This window comes from Eleutherodactylus coqui, chromosome 13 (assembly GCF_035609145.1).
Source record: "Eleutherodactylus coqui strain aEleCoq1 chromosome 13, aEleCoq1.hap1, whole genome shotgun sequence".
Classification (NCBI taxonomy): domain Eukaryota; kingdom Metazoa; phylum Chordata; class Amphibia; order Anura; family Eleutherodactylidae; genus Eleutherodactylus; species Eleutherodactylus coqui.
In genome coordinates, this window is record NC_089849.1 from 103792436 (window position 1) to 103817317 (window position 24882).

At 49.5% G+C, this 24882-nt stretch overlaps 2 protein-coding genes across 4 annotated transcripts in view; one reads left to right on the forward strand and one right to left on the reverse strand.

Moving 5' to 3' along the window:
* Positions 1–24882, forward strand: part of ARSG (arylsulfatase G) — a 71951-nt gene that overhangs the window by 12599 nt on the left and 34470 nt on the right. The window lies entirely within an intron of this gene.
* On the reverse strand, positions 2287–23126 carry SLC16A6 (solute carrier family 16 member 6). 2 transcript variants are annotated; one of them, XM_066586229.1, is made up of 6 exons: positions 23021–23126; positions 15440–15675; positions 13622–13765; positions 13387–13515; positions 10146–10958; positions 2287–2917 (listed from the first exon to the last, which is right to left on the reverse strand). In XM_066586229.1, the coding sequence occupies exons 2-6, from the start codon at positions 15663–15665 to the stop codon at positions 2682–2684; spliced, it is 1548 nt and encodes a 515-aa protein (XP_066442326.1). In that variant the 5' UTR covers positions 15666–15675; positions 23021–23126; the 3' UTR covers positions 2287–2681. The 2 variants fall into 2 exon arrangements, with proteins under 2 accessions (XP_066442326.1, XP_066442325.1); XM_066586228.1 differs by lacking the exon at positions 23021–23126 and adding an exon at positions 15780–15813 and having other exon boundaries at positions 15440–15697.

Sequence of the window (24882 nt, forward strand, 5' to 3'; positions counted from 1 at the left end):
TCTGGTCGCTCCGTAGTCGGGAGGGTTTAGAATGTGCTGGACGGAGATAATCCTGTGTGCCTGAAACATGGCCGCAGTGCAGATCGCTCTTCTGAACTCCACTGTAGTAAATCCAAACAAGACCAAGACTGGTGTTCAGCCTCTGGCTTTAAAGAATAAATGTTCAAGTCAGTGGCAGCAAGCAGTGATAGTGAAAATGGTTAGGAATGAGTAGAGAAAAATGTTCAGATGCATATGTACTTTCAAACCAAAGCACACTTAAAGGGGTTCTCCACGCAGCATCAGGGTACGACCCCTGGTTGGTGCTCATAGTTGCAGGCGCAGCTTTCATTGAAACCAATGGGACCTCAGCCTACAATTATAAACGCAGCTCCATTTGATTCTAATGAGCAACAGCCAGTATCCGGGGTCAGAGCAGCGGCTGCCACTCTGAGCTCGGTGTATCCAGGCACTGACAGCGCACCGTGCCTACAAAACCACTTTAATTATATACTTGTAATTTAGTAACAGAGCACTTCTGTGGGATGTATACCCCTCCCATCTCCCCTCCAATTGATCTGAAAATCCTGTCGCTGCTAACTTTCTTCTGAGTATCATTCCCAGGCTTCTTGTACTAAGAGTGCGTTCACACCAATGTGTTTGCGCCACATAGTATGTAAGGCCGAAAAAGGACATCTGTCCATCCATTTCAGCCTATAAGCCTCCCCAATGTTGATCTAGAGGAAGGCAAGAAAAACTTAAAAGCCAATTTTCCCCAATTAAGGAAAAAATTCCTTCCTGACTCTAATCTGGCATTCGCAATAATCCACGGATCACCGACCTTTCTGAAGTACTCAGTGATATAACATGTAATATTGTATCGCTGAAGAAAGGTGTCGAGGCTCTTTCATCAATTTCGCCATCACCACAGTCTCCAGACGGAGAGTTCCATAGTCTCACTGCTCTTACAGTAAAGAACCCCCTTCTATGTTGTGCAGAAATCTTCTTTCCTCTAGATGTAGAGGGTGCCCTCTTCTTACAGTCCTGGGTATGGATAGATGATAGGAGAGGTGTGTATTGGCCCCTGGTATATTATACATAGTTATTAGAGCGTCCCCTTGTTACAGTCCTGGGTATAATACATATTGGCCCCTGATATATTCATACATAGTTATTAGAGCGCCCCCTTGTTACAGTCCTGGGTATAATAGATGTTGGGAGAGATCTCTATATTGGCCCCTGATATATTCATACATAGTTATTAGAGCGCCTCTCAGCTTTTTTTTTTTGTCTGTTTTAATAAAAGAAACAATTTTGATAGCCTCTCTGGGTAGTGTAGTCCGCTCATTCCATTTATTACTTTAGTTGTCCATCTTTGTACCCGCTCAACCTCTGATATGTTTTTCTTGAGTATCGGTGGCCAAAACTGTCCACAATATTCCATGTGTGGTCTGACCAGGGACTTGTAAAGAGGAAGAACAATGTTCTCATAATGAGCCTCATGATTTCTTCTGATGCTCCTATGATCCTGTTTGCCTTGGCAGCAGCTGCTTGACACTGGTTGCTCCAGATAAGTTTACACTTATCTAAAATGACCAAGTCCTTCTCCATGTCAGTGTCCCTAGTGGTTTCCCATTTAGTGTGTAATGGTGACATGTATTTCCTCTGCCCATGTGCAGAACCGTACATTTATCAGTGTTCCACCTCATTTGTCACTTTTCTGCCCCAACTTATCCCGCTCCTCCAGCAGCCACATTCTCTCCTCTTGTGTTAATTACACACGCAATTATGCGCATATAATATGTAGTGAAAAGAACCAATTGATTTTTTTTTCCCCCTCGCTGCAGGTCTGACATTAGCACCACGAGGCACTTTATCCTGCGGGTTTTGGATGACATTTCTTATCTACTTTGCTTGTTCTGTAATACAATTCGTATTTTCCGCATGCCAAGCGGAACTGAAAATACCCAGTGTATGCCATGTGTAACCCAGCTGGCAGCACCCGTTGTTCCTGGCAGTGTATGCAGGCCTGCCGTAGCCTCCGCCCATGGATGAGATGCCTTACTCTAGGTTTCTCTGGTGAGCGGTGTAATGCCCCCAGTTAGTTTTTAGCACTTTAGAAGGTCCTTTTTACTAAGAACGTTTGACTTGTCTCTGTGACCCTCTATATGTAGATATAGCATATCTGATGCTGCTGAGAAGAGATGTCAGTGCGTCACATATCCCAGCACTCCAGTAAGAGAATGGCCTCCCCGAGGCACAGGTACGCATACAGGTGCGCAGCAATCATACAACTGCTCCACATGGTGCATTGAAATGTTTTATTACAAGGCAAATGTCACTAGATGATGCAGCACAGCCCGCTCTGAACTAATATAAAAGAGTCCTGAGACCACCCGAGGGGCTGCCCGCTGACGATCGGACTCACCCTGACAGCAGCTTTGACTAGAATAACTTAATAAATATTTGGTTTGCATGAACAGAACCCGTCAGCTTCAGTGATGAACTCTTTGCCGATTACCCTGTAGGCCGTGTGGCATTTGCAAGAGATACGTTCCCTGCATGCAGAAGTTGATGCGCACCCCCCCCCCCCCCTTTTAGCCCCTAAAACTTTGCGTTTCTAGGTTGCTTTCCCTTTTTGTACATATGACCGGATCCAGCATGTTGGGACTTGGGAGGAGGAAGGTTTATTGCACTGTGCGCTACACTGTCCCATTAAGGCTTTGGCAGCTTTTGCTTAGCACCTCGGCTCTGCCCATGTCCATCTCCAGAAAATCATCCGGCGTTTCCTGCGCTCCCTGACATAGAGGTGGCTTCCTCCTGCATAATCCTGTCCTGCATGGTCTAACCAAGGCTAGAAATAGGGCCCCTAGCGCCATCCCTACAGCGCAAGAGTAGAATGCGGAGCCATAGTTCTGCGTCCAGTCCACCAGCACTCCTGCAAAAGAGAGGGTCATTAATGGTGATGTCTGACGAAGCCAGGCATAGCCAATAAATCCAGAGCCTTCACGTACCTCTACATCCCAGTGCAGCCCCCAATGCTATGCCAGCTCTATGCAGGGAGGGACACAACATTGGATCAGAACATGAATCCTATACATCCCTGCACTGTCCTAGATTGCCACATGCATGGTGTTCACTGCACACTCATCCCGCGAGCCGTAAGAGTGAAGAACCGCATTAGGGCCCTTTTACACGGAACGACTATCGTTCAAAAAATAAAAATGGGATCATATTAATTTGTACGATAGTCGTTCAGTATAAACACGGCCAACAATTGAACAACGAGCGAGAAGGTTTGCTTCCCGTTCGTCATGTCATGCAGGCATAATAACAATAGTTTGCTCGCTTACACATTGTTGCATGTAAACAGCAATCGCTTAGCCATTTACATTCACCAATGGTGAATGCGAATAACTTAACGATTTACGAGTGAACAATTGGTCTGCCTGTATAGACAGGCTGCAGGAGCGAACAGGGTCATGATTCACTTGTGCGAATGATGGAAAAGGAGCTTCAGACCAGGTAGTGCCTCACTGATGCCAAGGCTCCTCTAGTCTGTGAACGCAAAGTGCTGTGGATGTCCTAGATCACACGTGTCAAACAAGGCCCGTGGGTCGAGTGCAGCCTGCTGCCTCATTTTATGTGGCCCAGCAGCCATACTTTAAAAGGGTTATCCAAGACCACACTCTTGGGATATAGCGGTCCAGAGCGGAAGCTGCCTGCAGTTACAAGTGCTTCTGCTTCGACCCCCAGCAGGCGCTGCCTAGCTGGCCCCTTTTAAAGGAATTCTCCTCTCACCTGCAGCTCCGGTCCAGCGGTGCAATGTAGAGTCTGTAACCGCTGATGTCTGCACCAAGGTGAGAGGTAAGCGGTCAGACTCCGCAGCAACTGCTGCCGCAAGACTGGAGCGGCAGGCTGGGGTTTGTGTAAGGCCTGTAGGGATGCTGCCTGGCCCAAGGCCAATAGAGAGATCGCTATTGGCTTCTGGCTGGGCAGAATCCCTGGGACTATGATTAGGGACACTCTGTTAATACTACGGTCCGCTATGGAAGGGGGGGGGGGGGGCTTCACTATTAGGGCTTGTTCACATGGGCCCAAGTGCATTTCGGGTCGTACAAATACACTGCATATTTCCACAAGCAAAAAAAATCGTACACCTGTTTTTCAGCTGCTTGGTCCCTTTATGTGTGCAAATACACTGCACAAGCAAAAAAGACCGCCAACAGGCTCACTAAAATCATGCGCAATTATACAGTGAATACGCACCAAAATAGGTCAGGCTATGTATTTTTCAATGCAATTGCACATCGCGTGAAAAAAATACGCTAATGTGAACTGAACTATTGAAGTCCCTTACAACTACAACTGACTCCATGAAGGCAGCCGTAAGATGTGGGCCTCAGTGAAAAGGAGTTTGACACCCCTGTCCTAGATGCTCTTCACTACTGCAGCCTATGATTACGTGAGCAGTAGTAACCCACTGTTGTGTGCGCTTCCACTATCTTTCTGGACCTTCTCTTATAAAACACAAGTGGAATAGTCTATATGTATAGTAATGTCTGATCCAGCAGTGTAACACTGAGACCAGATTATATGGGACTTATCCTAGTCACCTGGCCTCTTGAAATAACCTGCGATTAGGTGTAATTCTGCAGCTATTAGACTATTAGATAAGGGCTTAGATATGGCACAAGTTCTCTGTGAAGCCGCAGTTATGCAAAGCAGTAGAGGTCGGACCCCCACAGTCAGACTTTTTCCAACTAGTTCAGTCAATATAAAAACTTGTAAAATTAATGACTTATAATTAGAGATGAGCGAGCACCAAAATGCTCGGGTGCTCGTTACTCGGGACGAAATTATCGCGATGCTCGAGGGTTCGTTTCAAATAACGAACCCCATTGAAGTCAATGGGCGACCCGAGCATTTTTGTATTTCGCCGATGCTCGCTAAGGTTTTCATGTGTGAAAATCTGGTCAATTCAAGAAAGTGATGGGAACGACACAGCAACGAATAGGGCAGGCGTGGGGCTACATGTTGGGCTGCATCTCAAGTTCACAGGTCCCACTATTAAGCCACAATAGCGGCAAGAGGAGGAACCGCAGGCACACTGCAGAGGGTTGGCACGGCTAGGCAGCGACCCTCTTTAAAAGGGGCGGGGCGATAGCCCACAATGCTGTACAGAATCAATGAGAAATCCAATCCTGTGCCACCTCCATCTGGAGCTGCACACGTGGGCATAGCAATGGGGAACCTATGTGCCACACACTATTCATTCTGTCAAGGTGTCTGCATGCCCCAGTCAGACCGCGGTTTTTTATAAATAGTCAAAGGCATGTACAACTCCGCAATGGGAATTCCGTGTGCACCCACAGCATGGGTGGCTCCCTGGAACCCACCCGCTGTACATAAATGTATCCCATTGCAGTGCCCATCACAGCTGAGGTAATGTTGTGGTTAATGCAGGTGGGCTTCGGCCCACACTGCATGCCCCAGTCAGACTGGGGTTCTTTACAAGTGGACAGATGTAGTAACAACTCCCTGTGGACCCACAGCATGGGTGGGTGCCAGGAAGCCACTGGCGATACATAAAAATATCCCATTGCATTGCCCAACACAGCTGAGGTAGTAATGTTGTGCTTAATGCAGGTGGGCTTCGGCCCACACTGCATGCCCCAGTCTGACTGGGGTTCTTTAGAAGTGGACACATGCAGTTACAACTCCGTGTGGACCGACAGCATGGGTGGCTCCCTGGAACCCACCGGCGGTACATAAATACATCCCATTGCAGTGCCCAGCACAGCTGAGGTAATGTCAGCTTTAATGCAGGTGGGCTAAAAATTCATTTGATTACACTGTAGGCGAGGGCCCACAAAAATTGGTGTACCAACAGTACTAATGTACCTGAGAAAAATTGCCCATGCCCAACCGAGTGGGCAGGTGAAACCCATTAATCGCTTTGGTTAATGTGGCTTAATTGGTAACTAGGCCTGGAGGCAGCCCAGTTGAACGAAAGCATTGAAACGTATAAAAATTGTTTAGAAAAATTATATGAGTGAGCCTTATGGCCCTAAGAAAAATTGCCCGTTCGGCGTGATTACGTGAGGTTTCAAGAGGAGGAGGAATATTATACACAGATTGATGAAGCAGAAAAGGTCCCCGTTTTTGATGGGGATACAGAACGATGCTTCCATCCGCGGGTGCAGCCTACGTATTGCTTAGGTATCGCTGCTGTCCGCTGGTGGAGAAGAGAAGTCTGGTGAAATCCAGGCTTTGTTCATCTTTATGAGTGTAAGCCTGTCGGCACTGTCATTTGACAGGCGGGTACGCTTATCCGTGATGATTCCCCCAGCCACACTAAACACACACTCTGACAAGACGCTAGCCGCAGGACAAGCAAGCACCTCCAGGGCATACAGCGCGAGTTCAGGCCACGTGTCCAGCTTCAACACCCAGTAGTTGTAGGGGGCAGAGGCGTCACCGAGGACGGTGCTGCAATCGGCTATGTACTCCCTCACCATCCTTTTACAGTGCTCCCGCCAACTCAGCCTTGACTGGGGACCGGTGACACAGTCTTGCTGGGGAGCCATAAAGCTGTCAAAGGCCTTAGAGAGTGTTCCCCTGCCTGCGCTGTACATGCTGCCTGATCTCTGCGCCTCCCCTGCTACCTGGGCCGCGGAAATGCGCCTTCGGCCACTAGCGCTGTCGGATGGGAAGTTTACCATCAGTTTGTCCACCAGCGCCCTGTGGTATAGCATCATTCTCGAACCTCTTTCCTCTTCGGGAATGAGAGTGAAAAGGCTCTCCTTATACCGTGGATCGAGCAGTGTGTACACCCAGTAATCCGTAGTGGCCAGAATGCGTGTAACGCTAGGGTCACGAGAAAGGCATCCTAACATGAAGTCAGCCATGTGTGCCAGGGTACCTGTACGCAACACATGGCTGTCCTCACTCGGAAGATCACTTTCAGGATCCTCCTCCTCCTCTGGCCATACACGCTGAAAGGATGACAGGCAAGCAGCATCTGTCCCCTCAGCAGTGGGCCAAGCTGTCTCTTCCCCCTCCTCCTCCTCCTCCTCTGGCCATACACGCTGAAAGGATGACAGGCAAGCAGCATCTGTCCCCTCAGCAGTGGGCCAAGCTGTCTCTTCCCCCTCCTCCTCAACGCGCTGAGATATAGACATGAGGTTGCTCTGACTATCCAGCGACATACTGTCTTCCCCCGCCTCCGTTTCTGATTCCAAAGCGTCTGCCTTTATGCTTTGCAGGGAACTTCTCAAGAGGCATAGCAGAGGAATGGTGACGCTAATGATTGCAGTATCCCCGCTCACCATCTGGGTAGACTCCTCAAATTTTCCAAGGACCTGGCAGATGGCTGCCAACCAGGCCCACTCTTCTGTAAATAATTGAGGAGGCTGACTCCCACTGCGCCGCGCAAGTTGGAATTCCACTATAGCTCTACGCTGCTCATAGAGTCTGGCCAACATGTGGAGCGTAGAGTTCCACTGTGTGGGCACGTCGCACAGCAGTCGGTGCACTGGCAGATTAAACCGATGTTGCAGTGTCCGCAGGGTGGCAGCGTGCGTGTGGGATTTGCGGAAATGTGCGCAGAGCTGGCGCACCTTTCCGAGCAGCTATGACAAGTGGGGGTAGCTTTTCAGAAAGCGCTGAACCACCAAATTAAAGACATGGGCCAGGCATGGCACGTGCGTGAGGCTGCCAAGCTGCAGAGCCGCCACCAGGTTACGGCCGTTGTCACACACGACCATGCCCGGTTGGAGGCTCAGGGGCGCAAGACAGCGGTCGGTCTGCTCTGTCAGACCCTGCAGCAGTTCGTGGGCCGTGTGGCTCTTCTCTCCTAAGCTGAGTAGTTTCAGCACGGCCTGCTGACACTTGCCCACCGCTGTGCTGCCACGCCGTGTGACACCGACTGCTGGCGACATGCTGCTGCTGCTGACACATCTTGATTGCGAGACAGAGGTTGCGTAGGAGGAGGAGGGTTTAGTGGAGGAAGCATACACCGCCGCAGATACCACCACCGAGCTGGGGCACGCAATTCGGGGGGTGGGTAGGACGTGAGCGGTCCCAGGCTTTGACTCTCTCCCAGCCTCCACTAAATTCACCCAATGTGCCGTCAGGGAGATATAGTGGCCCTGCCCGCCTGTGCTTGTCCACGTGTCCGTTGTTAAGTGGACCTTGGCAGTAACCGCGTTGGTGAGGGCGCGTACAATGTTGCGGGAGACGTGGTCGTGCAGGGCTGGGACGGCACATCGGGAAAAGTAGTGGCGACTGGGAACCGAGTAGCGCGGGGCAGCCGCCGCCATCATGCTTTTGAAAGCCTCAGTTTCCACAAGCCTCTACGGCAGCATCTCTAGGCTGATCAATTTTGCAATGTGCACGTTTAACGCTTGAGCGTGCGGGTGCGTGGCGGCGTACTTGCGCTCAAACTGCGGCGCTAGCCACGTCTGGACGCTACGCTGAGAGACATTGCTGGATGGGGCCGAGGACAGCGGAGGTGATGGTGTGGGTGCAGGCCAGGAGACGGTAGTGCCTGTGTCCTCAGAGGGGGGTTGGATCTCAGTGGCAGGTTGGGGCACAGGGGGAGAGGCAGTGGTGCAAACCGGAGGCGGTGAACGGGCATCGTCCCACCTTGTGGGGTGCTTGGCCATCATATGCCTGCGCATGCTGGTGGTATATAAGGTGAAATATAAAGCGATGGCAGCATACACGGTGATTTCAAAATGGTTTTTCCTTTTATTTCCTTCACAGATGGTGATACAACGTTTCGACTTGCGTCTTTTTCAAGTATGTGTCCATCCCTTGCGGGTGTTTAAAAGTGTGCTGCTGACATCCATTTACATACTTGCGCATGCTGGTGGTGGTGCCTCCCCAGCTGATCTTGGCGCGACAAAGGTTGCACACCACTGTTCGTCGGTCGTCAGGCGTCTCTGTGAAAAACTACCACACCGTAGAGCACCTTGACCTCTGCAGGGTGGCATGGCGCGAGAAGGCGCTTTGGGAACCAGTTGGTGGATTATTCGGTCTGGCCCTGCCTCTACCCCTGGCCACCGCACTGGCTCGGCCTGTGCCCACACCCTGACTTGGGCCTCTGTGTCCTCGCCCACGTCCTATAGGCCTACCCCTACCCCTCAGCATGGTGTATTACCAGTGATTTGATTTCCCAGCCAGGAAATAAATTGGCGCAAGCCTGCAGGCCAAATAGAATTTTTGCCCTTTTTTTTTAAAGGAAAGGCCCACTGCATATATTCAATCAATAAAATATGTCTTCTGGCCCTGCCTACACAATTCTGTCCCTGTAGTATTACTGCAGGGCGCAATGCTCTGCACGGCCGATTTGGAAAAAAAAAAAATGTGCAACACTGCTAACAGCAGCCTCCACAGTACTGCACACTGTTAGATGTGGCCCTAAGAAGGGCCGTTGAGGGTTCTTGAAGCCTACACTAACTCCTAACACTCTCCCTGCCTAACCACCACTTCTGTCCCTGTAGTATTACTGCAGGGCGCAATGCTCTGCACGGCCGATTTGGAAAAAAAAAAAAAATGTGCAACACTGCTAACAGCAGCCTCCACACTACTGCACACGGTTAGATGTGACCCTAAGAAGGACCGTTGGGGTTCTTGAAGCCTACACTAACTCCTAACGCTCTCCCTACAGCAGCTCCAACACTATAGCACTGTCCCTCAGCTATCTCACAAGGCATCTGAGGCGAGCCGCAGGAGGGGCCGACTTTTATACTCGGGTGACATCTGATCTCCCCAGCCACTCACAGCAGGGGGGTGGTATAGGGCTGGAACGTCACAGGGGGAAGTTGTAATGCCTTCCCTGTCTTTCAATTGGCCAGAAAAGCGCGCTAACGTCTCAGAGAGGAAACTGAAAGTAACCCGAACATCGCGTGGTACTCGTTACGAGTAACGAGCATCCCGAACACCCTAATATTCGCCCAAGCATCAAGCTCGGACGAGTACGTTCGCTCATCTCTACTTATAATCGAAATTTGCTCCAATTGTGTAAGGCTTATTTTTGGTCAAACATTAGGATGCAAACCTTTGTAGTTCACTCGTTGTGTTATTTCTGTAGTTCCCCGACCTACAATCCATGCTGAAAGCTATAAAACTTTGCATCTACAAGAGAACAGTGGTCTTACCTCCGAGAGGTGGTCCGGCCAGCCCTGCAATGCTCTGGATGAACACGTAGACTCCCACACCAGACGACATCTTCTCAATTCCAACAATGTCATCTTCAGCCAACAGAGGAATGTGAGTACCCGTCACCGTGCCCAACATGAGACCGAAGAACATGCTACAAACCATCAGCCCCCAGAAATTGCAAGCAAAGGGGAAAGCGATCAAGGCGAGGCATAGCAGCACGACAAAGATAAGTTCGATGTAGATCTTGCGGATTGGTTTCTTATTGAGCAGCCAGCCAGCACCAATTCTCCCAAAGACCTCAGAAATGGCCATGGAAGATAGCAGGTATGCCGACAAGTCCTTGTCTATACCCAGGCTGAGGCTGAGAGGGATTATATACAGCGATGGAGCAAAAAATCCAAGGGTGGCAAAGAGACCAAAAAGAGCATAGCATATAAAACTGGAATTTCTTAAGATGGAAAAGTCTAGAAGAGGAGGCGTCTTGTCAGAGTCCGGTTGTACAGCGATTTCTTGTCTTTCCGTTGACCCTTCTGTTCTCTTATCAGATTTCACATTGGTTGGGAGGTTTTTTGGTGAGGTAGATACTTCTACTCCAGAGTCAATGGAGTCTAATGATGTGAGTGTCTGCTCATTTTCCAGCATGAAGGCACTCTCAAGGTTTTCAGGCTTTGGAAGTTCCTTGGTTTCTTCTTGGGCTTTGATGACTACTGGCCTGAGTAATGCACCACAGACCATGATGTTCAGCTGCAGCGCCCCTACTATCAGCATACAATACCTCCACCCGACCTGCTCGATTAATGTTGTGATGGCTGAAATGAAAAATAAGAAAGGTTTCGGTTAGGTTATGTTCACATCAGATCCGTGTCCAAAATCCCAGACAAAACGACGCTGCGTGCTGCGCCATTTCAAACGGTAGAAGACTGGGCAACATGACTGACACCCGATGAACGTCATTCTAGTCAGTGGGACCCATTGTGTGCTGTTCACGTCAGTGATGTGACGTATCTGGCGCTAGCGTGATTTTCATAATTTAACTCTTATGACCGAGTCAGACAATGGAAACCCAGTCCAGATATGAGCAGGGCGTTAGTCATATCTTCACCCAAAGTGAAAGAGCAAAACATGTGCTAGACTGTGGGAAAGTATTATATCCGTACACGAGTACTAGTCCATCACTGGATTTACTGAATTAGACCTGTGTACCCATCAGAGGTCACAGTATATAATAATGCGCAGAAGAGTAAAAATACTCCTCCGACTAATTAGTGAAAGTGCCGGACAAAGTTTACAGGAACTTAAAGGAGATGTCCCGCGCCGAAACGGGTTTTTTTTTTTTTCAACCCCCCCCCCCCGTTCGGCGCGAGACAACCCCGATGCAGGGGTTAAAAAAACCACCCGCACAGCGCTTACCTGAATCCCGGCGGTCCGGCGTCTTCATACTCACCTGCTGAAGATGGCCGCCGGGATCCTCTGTCTTCGTGGACCGCAGCTCTTCTGTGCGGTCCACTGCCGATTCCAGCCTCCTGATTGGCTGGAATCGGCACGTGACGGGGCGGAGCTACACGGAGCCGCTCTCTGGCACGAGCGGCTCCATAGAAGACTGCAGAAGACCCGGACTGCGCAAGCGCGGCTAATTTGGCCATCGGAGGGCGAAAATTAGTCGGCTCCATGGGAACGAGGACGCTAGCAACGGAGCAGGTAAGTAAAAAACTTTTTATAACTTCTGTATGGCTCATAATTAATGCACAATGTATATTACAAAGTGCATTATTATGGCCATACAGAAGTGTATAGACCCACTTGCTGCCTCGGGACATCTCCTTTAAATTAAAATTATATAGGAGTGTGTGATGTATTTTTCTCATTTTATTGCACTAGGAACTTGAACACGCGGTCCCCTGTACAATACACTGCAATATCTCTGTATTGCAGTCTGCCTGTCACTGTTGCTTGATAGATAGACTGGAACATAGAGCAGAAATAGGAGCCTTCACGGGTTCGGGGCTGCCATTCCAACCCAACGGTGTGTAGCACGAGCAAAGGGCCCTGCTGGTTAATGGCTTTGATGCAGTGGTGACACCAACCACTTGTATGGCATGGTCAAACAGCTGATTAGAGCTAGCTTTGATCGCATCCAGGTGTGGGCCATTTCTCACAGCCAACAACCAGAGTATGGACTTGGCTCTCAATACCACTCCATAACTCGCACATCCCTGGAGGCAAGTTATGTACATTTAGGTCATCGGTCAAGGAGTTAATAGTTGTGCAAACTACAAGTGGATCAAGGTGTGAAAAAGAACGATGTGAACAAATTAGATAGTGCAGCAGGTAAAAACAGCAAAGTTCAACCTAAGGGGTATAAATTGGATGGCAGGGTGTGCCCTAAAAGTACATGTACCGCCTCACTTACTCTTTATTTCCAACTTCTACAATAATAATGACTACCCACTAATAATGCAGAAGGTTGAGAGAACCCATTTACATGTATGATGCCATTTAACTGGCAATATTCCAGCGGTGGAATTAGTTTCATCCATACATTATGAGCCCTTCCATTATGGGCAGTTGTGCATTGTGATCCCAGTCTGACCACCAGCCCAAAGCTTGCTCTCCTGTGTAGACTGGACATCGGTCCCCCTATGTGGAGGGCTACATTACCATCTATAGAACCTCTCTTGACACCCTTCCCCACCAAGCCATGTTATTGTTCCTCTGAATGCCCCCTCATGTAAAGAGTGCTGTGCTATAGTAGGTGGGCGATAAGCAGCCATCATAAAACTACCCTGACTTTACTACCAGAGTCTGCGGAATCTCCGGAATATACTAGGAGATGCAGCTTTACACTGGCAGACAAGGAGAAACCCATCACACGCAAGAAGCAGGGGGACTGCATGATGCTGCACCACATAGGACTACACCGACACTATGACCTAGGGGACAAGAGGTTCTATGGGACTGATCTGTCACTTGCTGCCCTCAGAGGACTTCAGACAGCAAGTGCAATGAAGAACCCAACCACCTTTTCCTCGCGCTGCAAACGTAGAGGCATAATGGGAAATCTAGACTACAATTGTGGAACCTCATCATGGCACATCAACTAACACAAGTTCCAGATAATGCAAGCAGTTCTTAGTAGTAGTCTGGGCTATGTCCACATCCAACAGGTGACTAGGACAGCCTTGTTTCTAGTAATGTTACCCCAACCAGCAGAAGCAGGAGCTGCAAGTCATACTCTACCTGGTGCAAAGGCAAACACGGCAAAACATTCTCCAGTGGAAGCTATGGCGGTGACCAACGAGCGGCGCTTGTCAAAGTACTGTGACAAAATTGTGACGGTGGGAAGGAAGCTGAGACAGTATCCGAGACCTGAAACATAGTGGAGAAACTCAATTGACTCAAGTGTTTGAGGGTCCAACTACAATCCTCATCACTCACGCACTTTGGCTGCAGAGCTGTATGATCCATCACTCACCAGACACCATGCCAATGCTGACGTACATCTCGACAACGTTGCGTGCAAATGAAGCCATCATCATTCCCAAGCTGATGAGGAAGCCTCCGAGCATGACCACCGGCCGATGTCCAAAGCGGTTGCTGAGAATCGTCGAGATGGGAGCTATGAAAAGACAGAGGAACGAAGCACCTGTACGTGAATGGGAGCGATACGGCATTAGGATATTCTATGCCCTGCGCCTATTATCAGGGGGCCCATGTGCTGTCAGTAAAGGATGGGTAAGGCTTCAGGTCCCTAGGGACAATCACTAATCCTGCTGCAGCGCTATAGATTCAGCTTGCGGCCGTCAGTCCTGTATACTACTATCCTTAACAAGCGAGACGGGTTTGTTCTACCTCCTTCCTCCGATACAGCTCTAAGGCAGCCATCACCGGGGCGTGTTTGCACGCATGATACACAGAGATTAGAACCCGTTGATTTCAATAGGCTCGCTCTCACTAATAGTTTCTGTGCATTCTGCGTGCGCTAATAAAGGGAAAAACAAAACGCAGCATGCTCTATTTTATTGCGCACCAAAGGCCCCATCAAAGCCTACGGTAGGTGCGCGATACACTGCAAAGTGTAAGAGAAAAGAACACATCTGGAACTAATTAGGCTAAATAGCCTTTAAAATCAGGGCGCAGCTGTGTCCCACACCCCATGTGAAAAGACCCCGCAAGCACAAAGAGTGCAGTAATATGCAAAAAAAACAAAAAACACATTAACGGCGCAGCTGTGTTAATTTTTTTGCGCATACACCCGTGTGGGTCCAGCATAACTGTCAGTTTAGACAAGCCCATTATATTTTGAAGGAGCGAGTGACGTCACCGCTAGCTCATTTGCTCTCGTGCAGCTCGTTTAGACAGGCAGATACATCGTTGGACACGAATCGCTCCAGTCTTTCATTGTACAAATGAATGAGAGGGCCTGAACGAGCGCAGTTTAAACTGAATGAGCCGACAATTTTATGCCTGCAGAAAATGAATGAACAAAAAGTTAATTAACATTTAGGCCTCATGTCCACCAGGAAATTTGGGCCCGCGCAGATACTCAATGCAGCGGGTCCCTCCTTTCCTGCAGACATGAGGGCTGAGAATTGATTTTACTTACCTGTCCGGACGCTGCGGAATCTTTCCTTCTGCCTGGCAGTGTGCCGCCGGCATGCGCCGCGCACTTTTTTTTTTAAACTCCTGCTCTCCCGCGGCAGAGCAGAAATTCAGCTGCGGGTGTGCCGCAGGACCGGACGGCTTCCGTAGGCTTCAATGAAAGCCTGCAGCAAACCCGCAGAAAATGGAGCATGTTGCGGGTGTTTTCCTGCACGAGAGATCCGCGCAGCAGGGAAAAATGACATCCGCAGGTATTTACTTACCTGCGGGTGTCCAATGCATCCCTATGGGCGCGGATCACGCGTGTGGGTGAAATGCTGCGGATTTAATAAATAGAATTGTCCAGTGGACATGAGGCCTTAGTTGTTGGCTGCATTTAGACAGCGATTATTGTTCACTTTCGCTCCTTTGAACAATTATTATTCCATCTAAAAGTAACCAATTTTAAATCACTTAAAAAGAAGAAAAAAAATGCGGAGAATCTTATAGGTCCAAAACAACCAAATCGAGAATCTTACATCCAGAAATTGTGCGCTTTTTCCAGGAAAGATCTACAAACTGAGGACATTTTATCCAATACGGATTAGACAGACACCAGAAACCTCTCGATACCAACTGACGTCACGTCATCACCCCCCGTGTGGGAGATCTGCTGGCAGGGTGTATCAGGAGAGCGAGTGACAGCACTTACCTGTGAACGTAAGTACAAAGACGCAGATGGAGATGATCCATGATATCCGGCTGTTGCTCTCATCAAAGTAGTTCATCAAATCTTTAAAGAAGACCCCAAAAGACTTGATCACTCCATAAGTGAACACCTCCACAAAGAAGAACGCCACGGCCACAGCCCAGCCCCATCCGCCATCAGGCACTTTGGTATAGATGTTGGCACCAGAGCACTTCTTCAGGTCCCTCATTTTTAAACACCTAGGGCAAGAAAAGAGCAAAACTGAAAGAAAGAAAAAATCCAGATTATCCTGCCAATGCTACTAAATTATGTTAGACCTGAGCTAATGCAATTCTCTACTAACGAGCTCTAGCAGCCCACATTGCTCATCTTCGTTAGTGCTGCACAAGAATGAGACTGCGGATGGGAACGGGAAAGTGAACACTCCTCCTCTTCCTCATCGTCCGGGTCTCTCACCTTCACCTCTGCGGACTGACACCACACGCTGGAAGTGGTAGGTATTGCACGTTAGATTGCATTATGGGTAGAACATGTCCTACATCATTCTGCACAGTGATAGCGATTTTGCAAGACTGTTTTAAAGTGAACAGACCGGTCACAGTTTGCTCCTTCCTCTGATGGCATCGCTACTTACAAGTAGACTTTCGGATCCTCCTCCCTGTCTGCAAAGTATGAGCTGGGACCATGACCGCCGTACTCCACTTACACAAGACCAGAGAATGGCATTTAGTAGACAAGTAGAGGACGTCAATGCCTCATTATGAGGATTCCAGGAACTGTGCGGACATGTTCATAGCACTGCAAACACTATTGTAAGTTTCACTGAAGCGAGCCAAACATCCAGGAAGTTTCAGGACTGGAGTTATGTAGCCGCTCGCTGGAGAACTTGGCAACTAATGAGAAGCGCACACATGAAACTGCCATGACACGCTAGAGCCATCTTCAGAGGCACGCTCATCCTTCTGTCACATGGACCTTAGTAACCAAGGCCATAATATGTCCCTATGACTGTACTGTGTGCCGCCATATGGTGCTGTACCCAACTACTAAAGCTCAGAATTCCTGCCGTGTCAAATAGAGAATACAAACGAGGTGCAACATTCTCATGGGCTTCTTTGCAATAAAATGTGCTCCTTTTGGACATTTGCCAGTGAGGTTACTGGGCAGCACTGAATGCTATGTCTACAAGTGGATGGTCATTAGTACTGGGATGGTCAGATTAGTCACAGCGAGGGCCTGAATACTTGGTTTCTGCTTGGTGTGGCCACTCTGTCTGCAATCTGTGGCTGGGGTTTGCAGATTCTCCATACGTAACACTAAGGCCGGTTTCACACGGGGAAGAAAATTGTACGAGATGTACAAATAGACCCCATTCTTTTATACGCATAGATTTCAACATGTTTATTCACAGCAGTGATCCCCCCCCCCCTTCCGTCTTTCACAGGTGTCTTATTTTGGGATGATTCCTCATAAAGGATCCCTGATTCTTTCCTATGGGATCTTACAAGAAATAAAACACACAACGCGTTACATTTGCGTGTTTTTTACGATTGAAAACTACTGGAAGCACTTGTGACCCCCCCCCCCCCCCCCATATGAAAATCGCAAGTACATAGATGCGATGCTTAAGCTAAAACGCATCAGGCCCGCATCGCATTTTACAAGCGCAATATCAGAGTTTCTCAGACAGAAATGGCGCTCACCCGTGTGAGTAGTAAAACATTCAGAGCGCCGTTCACCTTTACTTGGTGCCACGTCCGTTGCGTCTCTGACATCTGATGCGCTGCTGTACGACTTCTGAATTTTGGGCTCTGCTGGACTACGTCGTCAGTCATTGAATCCTCCCATTTTCTTTTATCTTAGTTTAGTAATCAATGTATCCAAACACGATCTAATGTTAGCGGTGATTACGCTGCAGCAGCCCCTCTCTAAAGGCCCATTTACACGCAACTATTATCACTCAAAATTCGTTCAAACGGTGGCATATGAGCAATAATTGTTGCGTGTAAACGCTGTCATTGTTCACTCTTCGACTGAACGAGGATTTTAAAGTCAGTTGAAAATCCATTGTTCAGCCGGACTGTGTTCTCAGTGGGAGTCGGGAGATTACATAGTATTCTGCCGATAGCCCGTGCAAGAACAATGGAGCTGTGTGCAGAGGAACATGTTGTGCTCTGAAAACCGCTCCCGGAGGCCCTTTACACACAAATGAAGCTGATAAAGTGTTAATGAATGTTAGTGTCCATTAACACTTTATGCAAAATGATCGCTAAAACTGTTAATCTTTAAATCGTTTGAAAGATTGACTTTGCATGTAAATGGGCCTTTAGGCTTGTACAAGCACTTGTAATTGCAGTGACTTGCCCAGCGGTGCTCATGCCACTTAATCTGTTTTACTGCAGAGTCACTAAAGGCCCATTTAGACAACGATTATCTCTCAAGATCAGTCTTTTGAGCGATAATCGTTGTGTCTCACTGCCCTGACATCGTGCTGTTTTCGTTAAGCTGCTGCTGATCGCTGATCTTTCAACATGCTGAAAAATCGCGATCAGTTATCAGGAATTCACAACAGGATACAGCTGATACTATTGTTCCATCTGTATTCCGCTCCTCGAACACAGGCTGGGTATAAAGAACAGAGTGATCCAGCTGTGTTCTGCATACCCCGCTCAGAGCGCTTGGCTGTATAACAGTCCAGTGCTCCGAGCTGAGAACAGCTAGATGCAGAAGACAAGCTCCCCCGCTTGTCTTCTGCATCCCCCGCTCAGAGCGCAAGGTGATGGCTCAACGTTTGAGCGAAAACTTTGCGCTGTAAATGGACACAACGATTATCGCTCAAAAGACATCTTACCGGTCCCATTGGGAACATGTGGAAACCCCTGAATGCGTCAGCTTTGCATCCCTGTGGGGCTGAGGGAATCCCCCCTTCCCTGCCGCAGCTGTCACAGCCGCAGCAGGGGATTGCGATGTTCTCCCACTATTGTCAATGGGGTCGGCGCTGCTGACGGTCTTGTTGAAGACAATGGGTGATATCGCAAAAAAGGAAATGCTGCAATTTTTTTTTTTTAGGCAGCATCGCAGGAGTGAAAACATCGCAAATTATTAGGAAACCATTGAAAATCATTGGTTTCATTCTCACGTCCTTTTGCTCACTCTCGCAGCGCGAGGAAATCGCAATATATTCTCGCCGGTGCAAAGGAGCCCTAAGTGACTGAGAACAGCTGAACCATCGGCATTTACACAGAACGATGAGTGAACGAGCCAACGATGGTTTCTAGGACATGAACGATTATCGTCCACTTTCACGCGCTTGAATGATAATCGTTCTGTCTAACAGCAGCTCAACAGACTGTGCGCAAAACTGAAAATTCAGATTGTAGGAAGTTCAAGGCAGAAAAGAGATGAAAGCGGCAACACTACTCGATAGATGAGAGCGATGGAAGATCCCTCTTCTACCAGCAGGATCTTTAGGTGGCGCTCTTTGACCCACCATCATGTCAAACATTACAGTAACCTGCCAGAAGTCTTTTAACGCGACTTTTAGAAAATAACGAGACTATTCTCACAAAAATAGGAGGCGCACGATTGTTTCAACTCAAGAGAAAAGGCACCCGTGTTAATTAACCCATCCAAATGAAGGTTTTCCAGTGCGAGTTCTGTCCATCTCGGAAATGGACAAAACTAGTGCAGTAAAATCATCCATGTGATTTAGACCCTCGGTGTAGTCTACATTACTGTCAAACCTGTCTCTGATCTCGCAGGAGCCATCTGCTTGCATGTGGTGTGACGTACCTGCCGTGTAGTCGGCTGCGTTATACAGTCAGCGGCATCCTCCACAGGGCCACAAGTCCGGTATTGTGATTGGTGTAGAATGCGGGCAACTCTGCTGGATTTAGCTCCTCTTCGGAACTCTGCAGTTCAGGATAAGAGTCATCTCCTTTCAGAACTGCACCATTCTGCTTTGCCTCAGCGAATGCTCTGATGACGTCATTACCCGCTCGTTTGTGCAATTATTGAGAATTGTGCAGTTCTCATTCAGAGCTTCACATTCCTACTGAAACCCTCAACGATCCGTGTTTAACTGTGCGAGCCGGCGAGGATTTTTATGCCGGCTAAAGCCGAACAGCAAACAAGAACCGCTCGATTCTCGTTAGTCCTTAACAGTTGTTTAAACGGAACGATTATCGTTCCGTTTCACAAGTCTGAACGATAATCATTCCATCTAAAACGCAGCATTAGTCTACCCCCCCCCCCCCCCCACTGGTTTACCTGTTCCTGGACTCATGACCTCTGACCTGTCAAGGATGAGGACTGCACACTTTACTCTCAATTTACTGACTAAATAACCCGTTAGAACAGACCGCAATCTGTCTCCACGTGCTGCAGACCCCTCTATGCACCATGTTCATCCATTTATCCCGCATCCACAGGATAGATAATAAATATCTGATTGCTTGGGGGTAAGGGTGGCTGACCAATGGGACCCCCAGTGATCTCAAGACTGCCACACCCAAATGCCCCATGTGAACGAAGCAACAGTGCGCATGCACGACCACCGCTACATTCCCTTTTAGGAGATAGGTGAAGATCAAAACATTTGGCAATCTCCATCCATCCCATAGAAGTGAATGGAGCCATGGTCACACATGCCCATTACTGTTCCATGTACATGGTGTGCTGATCTCAGGGACGCTGGGGGTTCAAGTGGTTGAATCTCCAGTAATCAGATACGTCTCCTTTATCCTGTAGAAGGGCATAAAGGTCCTGAATGAGGACACCTCCTTAAGGGCGCGTTTACACTTAATGATTTATTTTGGATTTTAGTGCGGATCTGCAGCAGATTTCACCCCTTAAATTTGACTTTTAGCGATAAGGTGAAATCTGCTGCAGATCCCCACTACATGGGCTCCATGTGAATACACCCTCAGCGCTCACTCACACGGGCGTATGTGGCCCGCATATTACGGTGGGTCGCCTGCATTTTCTTTCCTATGCATATTACGCACATGCAAAAGGCAGTGAATAGAACCCATTGATATCAATGTGTACATCCACATGACTGAAATGCGTGTACGTCCATGGTAATGAGCCCCGAAGCCATTTGCACGCAGTATTCTGTGGCATGACTTTACCGTAGGCAACTCACACCTGCGTTCAGAGAAGACCCCTTGAAATCATGGCGTTTTACCGCGATTTCGAGCGACGTTATTGAACATTTTGTACGGCGGTTTCAAAGCGCTCTCTAACACCCCCCCCCTCATTGTGATGGGGCACGTTAAACGGAAGAACGCTGTAAAATAGAACAGACAGCTCTCGAAAATCGCGGCATTACAAACGCCGCAGTCAAGCGCAAGTCTGAAAAGCCCCATAAAAATCAGTGGGAGCGTTGTACTGCAGTGCCGCGCTAATTGTGGTAATAAGCGTCGCGGGAGCGGCCTAAAGGGAACTGGTCACCAAGTTATGGTGCAGTTAGGGGACAAGACAGGGAGCTGGGTGACCCCCCCCCCCCTCCTCCTGCACTGCAGTGGCGCCCCCCTCTGAAGTTGGCACGCAGTATGAAAATCTGACCCTTTTCAGGCTCCTGTGCGCCCACCCATAGACTTGTATAGAAAAGCGCACAGGACTCTGAAGAGTCCGATTTTTGTGCTGCACTCCGAGTTCAGACACTGCTGGATTGCGGGAGCGTAAAACTCCATCCCCGGCTCGCCGTTACAGTTTATAGTGCTGTAGGGGCGCAACGGCCATACTGAGATAAGAGCACTATCTACAATGCATTAGGGTTTTCGGGGGTCAGTGGGGACAGCCTGCTCTGTATGGGGCATGAAGGCCGGGATGTACACACTGACACCACATAAAGGCTTGTTGCCACTATAGAAGTGGCACAGCATGCCAGCACATCATACGTGTGCACATGAAACGGCATCGGGCCATCTGCTCGGTGTGACCCAGGCAAAATGTTATCATGTAGGACATCATGTTGTCCTCACACGTCAAGGTTGGACTCCGTTCCAGGAAAGACAGAAGTGTTGTGCAAGCTGCCACTCTTGCATCACCCGTCTGCTGTGCCAGGGCACCACACTGCTCCAGCTACCCATCCTATCAGTATAGTACCATATACACTGCCTACATCACCTGTCTGCTGTGCCAGGGCACCACACTGCACCAGCTACCCATCCTATCGCTATAGTACCCTATACACTGCCTACATCACCCATCTGCTGTGCCAGGGCACCACACTGCTCCAGCTACCCATCAGTATAGTACCCTATACACTGCCTATATCACCCATCTGCTGTGCCAGGGCACCACACTGCACCAGCTACCATCCCATCAGTATAGTACCCTATACACTGCCTACATACACCTGCACTGCAGCCATCAACTGTGACCTCAGAGGCACATACACACTTACGGACTACGCACACTGCTACAATTATACAACAACCCTAGGATATTATACGCTATAGGGGATCATGAAATATATAGGTGCTGATTACACTACAGGGCAGGATGGGGATACCACTGTACCAGTGTTTACAAGGTTATGACAGTAGCATGGTACTGACCCCAGTACAGTATATAATCTATAGGCAATTCTGATACCAAGGAACGTGTTGACCCCCCCCATATATGACCATCTGTCGGGAATTATGACACCAGAGACTAGTGACTCTAGTATATAGCGACTGATAACGGTTTACGAGAAATCTATAGGCGATTGTGGCACGGGAGAGCATAGGGGCTTGGGTGTGTAATCTATAGGCGATGTTGGCACGGAACAGCACAGGGCCTCATGTGTGTAATCTATAGGCGATCTTGGCACGGGTGTATAATCTACAGGCGACCGTGGCACGGGTGTATAATCTATAGGCGACCGTGGCACGGGTGTATAATCTACAGGCGACCGTGGCACGGGTGTATAATCTACAGGCGGCCGTGGCACGGGAGTATAATCTACAGGCGGCCGTGGCACGGGAGTATAATCTACAGGCGGCCGTGGCACGGGAGTATAATCTACAGGCGGCCGTGGCACGGGAGTATAATCTACAGGCGGCCGTGGCACGGGAGTATAATCTACAGGCGGCCGTGGCACGGGAGAGTATAGGGGCTCAGGTGTGTAATCTATAGGCAATTGTAGCACCGGAGAGCATAGGAACTCCGGTATGTAGTAACCTATGGGCAGTTACAAGACTGCAGAGGGGGATTAAGACACTGAAGGGGGCAGCAGGTGGCAGTCATGCAGTAATCTATAAGAGATAGTGACACAGGGGGGGCGTGGCCATTATATATTAATCTATAGGTGATTAGGACGCTGGAAAGGGGCAGCAGGTGACAGGTATTTAATAGTCTACAGGGGATTGTGACACTGCAGAAGAGAAGAGGGGTATATAATCTATAGGTGATTATGACACTGGAGGGGGGGGGTGTCCATCATATAGTACACTATAGGTGTTTGTCCCACTGTATAATGTATGTTCGGCACTCGGCTGGTAGGTCCTGCCCGCTGCATCAGCACATGTCCTCTACGGGGGCACATATATGTATATATTACACTTGTCCCCTGCCCGGTACCGGTGTACTTACCGCGGCCGGCCGTGCTGGTCAGTGGGGGCTCGTGGCTCTCGAGGGCCCCATAGCAGCTCCAGCTCACAAGCCGCACTCTCACTTTATATATATACCGGCTTTAGCCGGTCTGGGCGGGGGCGCGCTTGTGCCGGGGCCGCGCCTCCCTGCCTTTAACTCCCTCCCCGCTGGCTACGTGTGACCATTAACTCCTGCACTGCTGGAAGCGGCGCGGCAAGAGCTGCTCCACCGCCCTGAAAGGGTTAATAGCGGGGGCAACATGAAGTCATTCCCTGCTACCCCATGACACTCTACACATAGCACCTGGTGCACCTCATACCCTGCTAGCCCACAGAGCTGACACTCTACACATAGCACCTAGTGCACCCCATACCCTGCTGTCCCACAGAGCTGACACTCTACACATAGCACCAAGTGCACCCCATACCCTGCTGTCCCACAGAGCTGACACTCTACACATAGCACCTAGTGCACCCCATACCCTGCTAGCCCACAGAGCTGACACTCTACACATAGCACCTAGTGCACCCCATACCCTGCTAGCCCACAGAGCTGACACTCTACACAGAGCACCTAGTGTACCCCATACCCTGCTACCCCACAGAGCTGACACTCTACACAGAGCACCTAGTGTACCCCATACCCTGCTGTCCACAGAGCTGACACTCTACACATAGCACCTAGTGCACCCCATACCCTGCTGCCCCACAGAGCTGACACTCTACACATAGCACCTAGTGCACCCCATACCCTGCTAGCCCACAGAGCTGACACTCTACACATAGCACCTAGTGCACCCCATACCCTGCTGTCCCACAGAGCTGACACTCTACACAGAGCACCCAGTGTACCCCGTACCCTGCTGCCCCACAGAGCTGACACTCTACATATAGCACCCAGTGTACCCCATACCCTGCTAGCCCACAGAGCTGACACTCTACACAGAGCACCCAGTGCACCCCATACCCTGCTAGCCCACAGAGCTGACACTCTACACAGAGCACCCAGTGCACCCCATACCCTGCTACCCCACAGAGCTGACACTCTACACAGAGCACCCAGTGCACCCCATACCCTGCTGTCCCAGAGAGCTGACACTCTACACAGAGCACCCAGTGCACCCCATACCCTGCTGTCCCAGAGGGCTGACATTCTACACAGAGCACCTAGTGTACCCCATACCCTGCTACCCTACAGAGCTGGCACTCTACACATAGCACCTAGTGCACCCCATACCCTGCTACCCCACAGAGCTGACACTCTACACAGAGCACCCAGTGCACCCCATACCCTGCTAGCCCACAGAGCTGACACTCTACACAGAGCACCCAGTGCACCCCATACCCTGCTACCCCACAGAGCTGACACTCTACACAGAGCACCCAGTGCACCCCATACCCTGCTAGCCCACAGAGCTGACACTCTACACAGAGCACCCAGTGCACCCCATACCCTGCTGTCGCACAGGGCTGGGACTCTACACAGAGCACCCAGTGCACCCCATACCCTGCTACCCCACAGAGCTGACACTCTACACAGAGCACCCAGTGCACCCCATACCCTGCTGTCCCACAGAGCTGACACTCTACACAGAGCACCCAGTGCACCAATACCCTGCTAGCCCACAGAGCTGACACTCTACACAGAGGACTTAGTGTACCCCATACCCTGCTACCCCACAGAGCTGACACTCTACACAGAGCACCCAGTGCACCCCATACACCCCATACCCTGCTACCCCACAGAGCTGACACTCTACACAGAGCACCCAGTGCACCCCATACCCTGCTGCCCCACAGAGCTGACACTCTACACATAGCACCCAGTGCACCCCATACCCTGCTGCCCCACAGAGCTGACAC